At 46.4% G+C, this 11,371-nt stretch overlaps 1 protein-coding gene across 3 annotated transcripts in view; it reads left to right on the plus strand.

Annotated features, from left to right (window-relative positions):
* Positions 1-11,371, plus strand: part of GRIA1 (glutamate ionotropic receptor AMPA type subunit 1) — a 274,494-nt gene that overhangs the window by 130,288 nt on the left and 132,835 nt on the right. For all 3 annotated transcript variants that reach the window (XM_028527454.2, XM_028527456.2, XM_036014526.1), the window contains one exon: positions 10,821-11,060. In XM_028527454.2, coding sequence (XP_028383255.1) covers positions 10,821-11,060 — 240 coding nt within the window. The remainder of the gene's footprint in view (positions 1-10,820; positions 11,061-11,371) is intronic.

Here is an 11,371-nt window from a genome sequence, read left to right on the forward strand (position 1 = left end):
TTTCAGTAGACACACCGTAGCTGGGAAATTAATTCTACTGATTCATGGCACCCTCAGGCTGTCAGCTGCAGATCTTGGTAAAACTCTGCATTGATTGACAAGTGCCAATCAAGTTGATGGGTCTACCATGCACTGTAGTCTTCCTGCTTGGCTTAGGAAAATCCATTTATATGTCATATTTTCATAAGGAAAGAACAGCAAATAAGAAACCAATTTTTTCCTCCCACCCACCCAATGAACAGAAATAAGATAGCCAAGTAAGACCAGCTTCATTTCATGAGTGATTTACCTGCTACTTATTGCAGTGATGGTTCATGCATGAACCAGTGGAAGGAGCTGTATGATGGGTGGAGAAGGGCTGGGGGTTGGGGGCTGGGCCAGAAACACAGGAAGCTATGGGCCGATCTCTCCCACCACTCTCTTTTAGCTAGTGTCTTTGTATTTATTCATCCTGCTGTGGCTGGTTAGTGTGCTAGTTCCCAAAGGCTGCACAGAAGACAGAGCTAAGTGGATGTAGTCCCTACCTGACCTTTTCAGAGAACCACACCTCCCATACCCAAAGGAGGCTGAGCAAGCCTTCCAGGGTATACCCAGCCCTGGACTGCAGCCTTCCTCTTAGCCCTGGACCCCAACCTAACAATGAGCCTGACCTCAGTCTCAAATCCAAGTCCTGATCTCGTCCAAACAGAGCTCTTGACCCCAACCCCAGCCTGAGCCCCTGACTCAGTACTCCTGACTAAGGCCCCACATGTGGCTCAGCCTTGGCCTTAAAGAGTCCAGCTACAATGCTGTGAGTCCCCCGATACATAGCCACTTTATAAATAACCTCTGAAAGCACCTGCACGCTCAGCGTTGGGGTCTCCCCTGCTATCACAGCAGAGGAGCCTTTAGCTCTAAGGCCATATTCCAGTGTCCTCTAGGATGAAGCTGGCCAGTGCATAGGAAAGGAAGCACCCCACCTACTTGCCATATTGCTCTCTGTGTGTCAAGACTCCACTTGGAGTCTGTCTGTGAACTTCAAGGTCCCACTGGCTCTTGCACAGAAGCCAGCAAGCAGTATCCTTCGGTCACATTGAAACATCATCAATTGATTTTGACTCTCTTAGGGTTCCTTCCCTCTGCCCTCCCCAGAGTGTGAACAACCAATAGTCAGAGTCACTGCAGAAAAACCACAGGATTTGAGAAAGGAAGGTGGGGTCACATTTGTCTCCAGCATTCCCCAGATGCATGATCCTTGGTTCCTTTTTTACACATGGGCCCAAGGGTCATCACTCCTGCCCTGCCTACTTCACCGGAATTCACAAGAGAAAATGGATGCAAGAGATTTGAAAACCATATACTTACACTATGAGTTATTATTACCTCTCTCAAACTGCCAGCATTTGATCCTACTTGCTATCCAATAGCAAAACAGCACAGAGTAGGAGTGGCAAACTACAGCCCACACGCCAAATCCCATCCCAATGCCTGTTTCTATAAATAAGGTCTTACACTATAATTCAAGTTTCGCACTCATTTGTTTGCATATTATCTTTGGCTGCTTTTGGGCTACAAAAGCAACACTGACGAGTTGTGACAGAGACCATATGGCCCACAATGCCCAAGGTATTTACTAGTCGGCCTTTCGCGGGAAGTTTGCAGACCCCTGCAAACAGAAACACCTTCAGACATCTGGCAATGGCTCTGAAGTTAGAATGCCTCTGTTTCCATTCTGAATCTTTCACTTAATGCCCATGTGACCTTGGTTGTGTTAATTAGCCTCAGTTTTCTCCCTATAAAATGGGGATAATAACTGTATCCACAGCCCATACTATTCAATTAGTAATACTTAGCCTAAGAGCAGGCACATTAAGTGCTCAGTGTTGGCGGGCATCACTATCCAGGGAATGAACACTCAGGTTTGGGCTGACAGACTTTCAGGAGATGGGGCCCAACAGCTCAGGGCACAGGCCACAGAGTAAGACAGACCTGGAGTCTTATCCCAGCTCTATTGCCTACCACATGAATGCCTCATGGAAGATTAATTAATGCCCCTGAACTTCAGCTTCCTCTTGCATGAAATAGAAAAAAAATTGGTCATTGAAAGGAGCCAATGATAAAATGCATATGAAGTGCCTGGACCCAGATCTGGCACAGAGTAAACATTCAAATGGTTAATATGACTATAATAATACATAATAAGAATAATAGTATCTTCCCAAATAGGGACAACCACCCAAAATAGGTAGGTAGTAGGAAGCCTCCAGCATGCTGACATCATGTGCAGCAGGAGGCTAATGATACCCTGGACACCAGGTTTTGCTATATTCCAAGCACCTGTAAGTAAATTAAATAGACTTTAATGTGGAGCTGGTCAGACAGCTATCAGAAATCTTCTTTCCAAGCCAATGGGGCCTGAAGACCAGGTACACTTTCGGCACTGATAATCTATCATCCTGCAGTTGTTCTTGGGCTAAGTGATAGGCCAAGGAGGAGAGCACACCCATGTACACACATGTCATTACTGGAAATGTTTCCAAAGGATCCTCTTTCCATAACACCACATCAGTACACAGTGATAAGAAGTTTGCTATGCAGGGTGAAATGCCCTAGTTTTAATCCATTCAATATCCTAAGGGTTGAGCTATGTAGTGGGACTCACTTTTTGCCTAGGGAGCACTGGCTAAGGAGACTGGGTGCTGTGGGTGGGATGCTGTAAGGTTGGCTGGGTTTCAGACGTCAGCCTGTGAGCATGGCTCTCACGCTCTGTTGGTCTAAGGTAACAGGGAGCGACAGAGTCGAAGCACAGCGGCAGGGTGGGGGTATTGTATACCCCCAAACTCATGGATGCTCAGTGGTCAGTCTAATCTAAAAGACTGTGAAACAGGTAACATCACCAAGCATTTATGTCTATTTCCTACTCAGCTCTGTATGGGGTTCTGCACATTGTACCTACCAGAAGAAAATGATAGAATCAGAGGGTTTCTAACTTCAAGGAAGCTTGCAAACCTCAATTGCAGGTGAAAAGATATAAATACACAAAAAGTCACTTGATGATATAAGTAAAAAATAGAGTCCATCCAACTCAAGAAAAGCACTGGAAGCAAGAGGAGGTCAATTGTCAAGAACAGTTCAACTGATTAATATTAGCTGAATGATTTACCTGTACCAAAGTTATTGTGCAGTCATTGTACGATGCCCTCTAGGGATTGTAAAGAATAACATAAGCTTCTTGAGAGCAGAAGTATCATCTGTCTTATCCACCACTCTCTGCCACCAGGTCTGACCCATAGCAGGCAGGCAACAATGACTGAATTATACCTAGATCCTAACTTAAACTGTTTCGATGTATGTGACATTTATGGAGCTTCCAACATAATCTTGGACTTTAACTTGTATTACAAAATACTAGCAAAAAGAAATGTAGTAGACATCTGTTAGTCTGATATGATCAGTATTCATCCCTCCCTATTCATAGCACCTTTATTTTATTTTATATTTTGTTTTACTTTATTTGGCTGCTATCTTCGTAAGACAGTTAGTTATCTAATCTTAGGAAGGTACTTGCTCCACCTTCCCTGGACCAAGGGGCGAGCCATGCCCCGAGTGAGGCCAGTCTGCAGCTGTGTGGAGCAGCTCTCACAAACTGGCTGGAGCAACGGTGATGCTCTGAAGAGGCTGTCTGAAATCCCGGCACATGGAGCTGCCGTAATCCCTGTTTTCTCTAAGATCCATTTTTTCAAAAAAAAAAAACTGGAGGTCCCTCATATCTTTCTAATAAACTTCTTTTTGTCTTACGTTAGCCCCTTTGGTTTCTGTTCCTGAAGGCAAAGAACTCAAGTTAATAAAGCACGAGTGCTAGACAAAAACTGAGGAGGCACGAATTTCTGTGGGCATCTAAAAGAACAGAGACTGTCAGACTGCAACTGGCGATGGGGAGGGATAAGAGCTTCGTGGAGGAGGTGGCATTCGAACTGAACCTTGAAAGAGCGGGAAGGATTTGGAAAGGAAGAGGCAGGAGGTCTGTGCGGGCTGAAGCAAGAGCGTGCGTCGAAGACCAGGGCCTAGAGCAAGCTTAGAAACATCTGAGGAACGTGCAGCGTCTACCTGGAACCCAGTGAACTTGCTGACTGTCCCATGTTGGTAGTCCCAGTGCACGTAAGTCAGAAGATGTTTCCTTTCCCATTTTCCAACTTAGTGGTTGGAAACCTTCCCCTCCACTCTGTCTTCCCTCCATTGACTTGAGCCACCAGATACGAGAGCCTAAAGGTCCGGTAAGATCAGCTCATACTGACCTTCTTAGACCAAGACGATGTTCTAGAGCTCCAAGCAAGCCCAAGATACCCCCCCAGATGCCCTACACACTCAGAGCGGTATACGTTTTTCTCCACCTCCATCATTGCTGTTTTTCTTCTTTCTTCTACTTTGTCCACACTGGCCTTCTTCCTGTTTCTCAAACTTATCAGTCTTTTCCTGCACCTGGGCGAGAGCCTTTGTACTTTGTTTCTTCTGCCTGAAACTGTTTCCCTGACCCTTTGCCTGGCCAGCTGCTTCTTATGGTTCATTTCTCAGCTCAAATGTTAGTGCCACAGAGGGCATCTCCCTGACCACCTTCTCTAAAGTAGCCCTACCTGTCTCTCTCACATCATCCCATTATTTTCTTGTAACACAGTAACCAAGATGATTATTAGTTTGTCTATTATCTCTCTCCCATCTCTCAAACCTAAGCTCCAAGACAGCAGGGACTTGCTTGTCTCGTTATCCAGTGTTAGCACCTGGTACCACCTGCTCCCAGCACATACCCCGTGCTCAGTTAACATGTGTCAGATGGCTGGATGAGTAGGTAGGCAGAAGATGGGGAGAAGAAAAAGAAAACTCCCATCTATAGAACTACACATCCCCAATGAGTATAAAAGTTTGATTAGAGGTAGTTCACACATACACACAAAATTAAAGTTTGAAAAGCATTAATTTAGTATAAACTCCACTGTCCAGATGGGGGAAATACAGCCCAGAAGGCCCCAGATTAGCTTCTATGAATTCACTTTTCCAGAACCATGCCAAGGCACTTGAGGAGGTCTGCAGGAGAACTTACAGTCTATCAGCCTGTTGGTCCTGCCCCTGCCCCTGGTTCCATGTGTCAGCCCACAAGATGAGTCTAACTCCAGGACCGGCGAGCCCGGCCTTAATCTGACGCTCAGCTTCACACGCAGTGTCACATCTTGCTGGCCTGCGGTGCCTGGCACTCATGTTTCACAACAAGTGCACAAAGCCGAGCAGGAGAGGGTGGCTCCTCTACTGCATCTCCCTCTGCTGCTGGTCCCAGCTGGGTCCAGGCCAGGGTGAAGAAAGGCCTGGGAAAGCTGAGATGAGTCCAAAGCCAAGGTGAAATGCAACACTGACACGTGACACACTGGTTTAACTGCTCCCTCGCTGGCAAGGTGCCCACCCACATCCCCCCCTTCAAGCCATAGTGGCCTTTCTGGCGTTTCTCCACTGCCCCCTCATCTCGCCCCTCACTGCCTTTGTCCTTCTACCTGGACGTGGACACAAGGTGCTTGGCATCGTGTCTGGCTGTGGTGAGTGCTCGGTAAACACTGCCTGTAATCGTGCTAAAGATCACTTACCCTACAGTTAACCTCTTATTACCCTCTCAAAACACCTTCTTTCCCTCCACGTACAACTTCCTGAACCTGTGTCAGCTCTGTGAAGACAGGAAACACATCTGTCATGGGTCACCAACCTATTCCAATTTTGTGGCGATGCTGCTCAAGTAATGTTTTTTGAATTTAACAAATTACTGATAGGATTTTACCTAGTAAATGGCAGGGAAGTCCTGGACAGGTCTCAGAATTCTAAATAGTCATGATGTTGTTTACAGGGGTTGGGACAATTTATATCTGTTATAATTCACTGCATGCCAGTATTAGATCTTGGTTGCAAGAGAGCATCAAGGGATGGAGGGGCACGTTTACCGTCCTCTGAGTGACAGCAATAAAGCAATTTGATGTCACAAGGTTGGAATCAGATCAAGAAGGTCACTCTCACCAATAAGGATAAAATTATTCAAGGAAGGGTATATGGACCTAAAAGTCCTCCTAACCACCCCCACACTTCCTATCTCCCTCCCCCAATGAAGCTTTCCTATCAATCGCCTCATTATCCCCTATTTACAGCAAGGCCGCCACATACCCAGGGACTGAGCCGGGAGCCACGGAGAAACGTCTGTGTGCAGAGTGCGAGGCCTTAAATGAAGAGATAATAAAAAGGGAGTTGCTAACACCAGGACTTCCCTCCCTGGGAGAGAGCTGTCAGGCCGAGTGCCCAGGGCCGGGAGATTTATTGAAACTAAGTGGGTGCTGCCTTAACTAGGAGCGATGATCAAAGAGGTCCGAGGGAACCGGGAGGGAGATGGGACAGCCCGCACCTCGAGGTGTGTGGGTTTTCCTGCCCTCAGCGGCCCCTGCCCTCCCCGAGAGGGAATTCCTGGCCTCGTTTCTGACTTGCTCTGAGTTTTTGGACACATTCCGCTACAGAATCTCTTGGAGGCAGGGACTTCGGCATCTGACACTCTGGCAGGTTTCCCTGAATGTGCTGTGTCTTTTCTTTGCTAGTCTTCGCTGGCACTGCTTCTTCTACCTAAAGCACCCTTTACACACAGGAACTGCCCCAAACCCCCTTCTGCTGGCTGGCTCCTGCTTACCTGTCTGTGTCAAGGCTGGCATACCCTCTTGGAAGCCTTCTTTGAGCTTCCCGAAGGTTGAAGTTTAGTGTCCCTGCGCCCTGACCTCATCCCTGCCACAGCACTTACACTGAAGTGTGATTGCATGACCAGTTGTCTGTCTCTCCCACCGTCAAGGTCCAGTCCTGGAGAGCATGACCTGCCTGGTTTGCCAATGGACCTTTAATGCCTAAGGAGGGGCAGATGTTAGATGTCACGGGGCAGATGGATGGGCAGACAGACAGACAGATGGACCAATAGGAGAACAGATGTGGTATATATGTTTTCATGATCCAGCGGAGGCATCAAGCACGCCACTCGGTTTTGTTCTGTTTTAATATCCACAGGTCCCAATGCAGTAATGCTCCTTTATCTGGCATTATTAGGGGAAGGCAGTGTGCTATCAATACATGAGGGGATTTTCTAGAAACCAAAGCCACCCATGTGCCAAGACTGCGTGCTCCCAACGCTGTGGAGGGAGGGAGGAGTGGCGTTTCATGGAAGTGAGGGGCTCAGGCCTGTGGTCAGAACGCTAGAGTTCGGCTCTTGGCATCGCCTCACTCTGGTCGGGCCCTCACTTTCCCGGTTGGTAACCTACCTCCGGGGTGAAGGGAGTTAATGCAAGGGCATGTTCTTGGCACAGTGTCTGGCACTTTGTAAGTGCCCAAATGCCAGCTCATAACGATTACTCTGAGAGGCATGCTCTGCAGTGCTGTGGTCTCAACTGGAAGGAGCCGCACATAGGCCAGTCTGCTGTGATTCGACATCAGTGTGAGAGTCTGCGACGAGCCCAGCGCACAGCGAGTTCGGATGCCTTTGAACGGTCCCATTTCTGCTCTCCTGCTTGTTGTAGCGAACAATACAGTCTCCACCTCTAGCCCCCTTTCTGATTTGCCGCCTCTCATCTACTCTCCACTAGGTAACTAAATCACACAGCGGGTTAGAAAGTGTATCTTGAATAAAACTCGAGACTCTGAATGCACTTACATTTAGTGCTAGAATTCTGTTACAGTCAGATCGAAGAACTCACAGTCTTTATCTGGTTTCTGGGTTTGAAAATGCACAATGAGGTTGCTTGAAGTTTGCCCAGCAAATAACTAAAGTGTTGTCAATTAGTAAACATGTTTCAATTGATTAGACTAGAGTCTAGAATCTTGGGGCCTGAAGAGATGTTAAATATTATGCAGCCCAAACCATCTTTTCACACATGGGAGAACTGAGGCCAGGGAGAGCATGGGATTCACTCAAGGTCATGTAAGTACTGTGTTGTGATAAAACCAGAAAGAAGATCCTCTCAGCCTGTGGCATCGTATTTAGTACTTTTTCTACAAGATCATCCCATCTCTTCAGATTGAATGGTTATTATGACAGATTCAGAGAAATGCCTTACAACTAACTACCAATTATACTTCTCAACATGTAATCAATGACTGTGTTCTCCCATAGGCCTCAAATCTATGGAGTCAGTACCTCTCTCTGTCTCTCTGTCTCTGTCTCTCTGTCTCTCTGTCTCTCCCTCTGTCTGTCTCTCCCTCTCCCTCTCCCTCTCCCTCTCTCTCTCTCTGCTCAGGCTTAGCTGAAATGAGGAGCCAGATTGCAGGTCAGATGCTCAGTGGCTCTGGGAGCCAGAGTGCCCTGGAGTACATCCAGGCCAGGCTACCTACCTCCCAGCCATGCTCTGTTAGGAAGCAGTGGGTAAATGTACCCCTTTAGCCTTGAAAGGAGGATAAAGAATTTAGTTTAAGGGAAGAGAGATTTGTAAAAAGGAAAACTAGGGAGATCATTGGAGGGGAGAATATCCTGGCCTCTTGTGTGCTAAAGATTTGATCATGTCTGCTTGCTCCCACGTCTTCCACCCGTCTCATCCTTTCCTCCTCTACCTCCGAAGTTCCAGCAAGAAGCCCCAGCCATAAGGCCCCCAGAGCCCCACCTGAGGTGTGAGACAATGTAGGTGGCACAAGGGACTAGATCCAGAACATACGATTTACATCCCACAGGATGATATTCCACGGCTGCAAGGGGAGAAGAGATCCCACAAATACCGAAGGGAGTATATGATAACATTTGAGAGGGTTTATGTGCTCCCTATATTCATTCACCCGGTAAGATGGATTGCACTTTTTGACAAATCTATATTTAACATGGGCAGAATAATATACAGTGTATGCTTCATGTAGAAAAATCCATATTTATGGAAATCTTTATTCTGGCGATTATAACAGACATTTAATGACCATGCCTGTTGTCTGCTGTAAGCAGATAGAGTGTCCTTATCGGGTGAAAGAGAAAATAGCATGAGTGGAGAAGCATAAACAGCTCCTTCGGAGGAGTGGGAAGTCCAGGGCAGCCCCACAGCCCCCTCTGTGAGCCCCGGGGGCCTCTCCTCCGGCATCCGCCGCCCGTCCATCCCACAAACACTTATTCCGCACCGACCCTGCCCCAGGCACTATCCTGGCTTTGGGGCACCAATGAGACTGTTTTTAGGATGTTAATATTGAGCCAAGCTGCCACAGGTGTATGCAAGTAAAGAAAATGACTGTAAATGTAATTAAAATGTGAGAGATAAGACAGGGTGATGTGATAGTTATGGGGGGGTAGGTGAGGGTACAGTCACCATTTAGGAGATTCTGAGAGATGGTAAAAGAAAGCCTATTCTAGGAGGTGAGATTTGTGAACTTTCATTTTGTATCATACATTAAAATGAAGTTTAGCAGCAGAATGACACTAAACTTCAGAGGAGAAAGGGGGGAAGGGCAGAGGGGGTCAAATATACGGAATGGAGGAAACCCAGACTCCAGGTGAGGAGCACACAATACCCCACACAGACGTCAAATCATGTCGGACGCGTGAAGAGTATACAATGCTATTAACCAGTGTTACCCCAATAAATTTAATTTTAAAAAAGAAGAAAAAGACAGAACAATCATATATTTGGTTAAAAAGTGAGTTTGCAGTATTAGTTTCCTGGGAAGGGCCTAACTGAATACAGACATCCCAGAATCAGCTCTCCGCTTCACCAACAACCCGAGGCTGGGCTTCTCGTCTCAGAACTGATGCGGGGAGACTGGGATCATTCGTCAGCCCCACCTTCCACTTTGCTCATTCCTCAAGGCTCTCAACTCTGGCTTCAGCTCCACATTCTCTTAATGTGTATTGTTTGCTTCATACCTGTAGTTTGTCTTATTTTCTAGTGAGCTTATTAATTATAAAAATTGTTTATTTTAATAAAGTCAACTTCTGTTTGCAAAAAAAAAAAAGTTTACTAGCCAACTGACCTGGAATTTGGCCTTATGACCTCTTTTTCTGAATTATCTTCTAACTAGCAGTGTAACCAACACAAACCAGAATTGGTAACTGCACTGGGATCTTACAAAATGCCTCCTGTGGGGATGTTCACACAGCTAAGCTATTACTATGGCTGACACACTAGGGGGCCTGAAAAATCAGCTAGCAGGATGTACGCACACAAAATGAACATCAGCAGAGAAATGTACACCAAAAGCTAAGGGTGGGCTGGGAAAATCAACACTTGTTTTTTTAAACGTGAATCAGCAGCAAGCTGGCAGACCTCTTTCTTCCTGTAGCATCTTTTTATGCTTTGCTCAAAGTGAAGGGCAGTGTTATGGAAAGATCACTGGACTGAGGTCAGGATATCTCCTCAACTCACATATGTCCTAGCCGTGCTACCTTGGACATGTTCATTAAGTTTTTGGTCCCTGGTTTTCCCCTTTAAAAGATGACCCAGTCATAATTTTCCTACCTCAACAAGGTAGTTGTAGACATAAAGTGAGAGAACATATGAAAATACTTTGTACACAGTTATAATCAATAACCATGACAGTAGGTGCCATGGAACTGACACCTAATAAACACTGAATTAGATAGGTGTCTGAATCGGAGAGGTGAGTGGATGAGTGGGATGCACAGATGGGTAGAATGGATGCACAACTGGCTAGATTAGTAGGTTGAAAGGATAGATTGGTTGATTGGATGGGTGATGATGGATGGGTGGATGATGGGTTGGATGAATGCACTAGTGGATGGATTCATTTTGGAGCCACCTGACAGCTTGTTTGCAACATCTTCTATCCATTAATCCTTCTCTTCTCTCCTTTTCTAGTCTGTTCCCAGTTCTCCAAAGGAGTCTATGCCATCTTTGGGTTTTATGAACGGAGGACCGTCAACATGCTGACCTCCTTCTGCGGGGCCCTCCACGTCTGCTTCATTACGCCGAGCTTTCCCGTTGACACATCCAACCAGTTCGTCCTTCAGCTGCGCCCTGAGCTGCAGGATGCCCTCATCAGTATTATCGACCATTACAAGTGGCAGAAATTTGTCTACATTTATGATGCTGACCGGGGTAAGCCAGGGACTAGGAGAGGGAGACTATTGAGAGCTGGAGAGGAAACTACCAGCAGGAAGAAAAAATGATGCCTTCTGCCTCCTTGAGAAGCATAAGGAAATAAACCAGAAATGCTTTCTTTCTACAGGCTGATTTTTAAGTGGCTGATCTCTAACTCATGAAAACTCATCCCTTCAGATTGTAATCCCCCTAAAGCACCATGTATCTCTCTGCAGCTCACCAAGCTCCCATGGCTCCTGAGTCCAAACTTAAAGTCCAAGGACCTTAGTCGAGTGCCTTATGGCTCTCGGCAAAGTTCTTAGCAGCAG

The sequence above is a fragment of the Phyllostomus discolor genome, chromosome 13 (genome assembly GCF_004126475.2).
Source record: "Phyllostomus discolor isolate MPI-MPIP mPhyDis1 chromosome 13, mPhyDis1.pri.v3, whole genome shotgun sequence".
Classification (NCBI taxonomy): Eukaryota; Metazoa; Chordata; class Mammalia; order Chiroptera; family Phyllostomidae; genus Phyllostomus; species Phyllostomus discolor.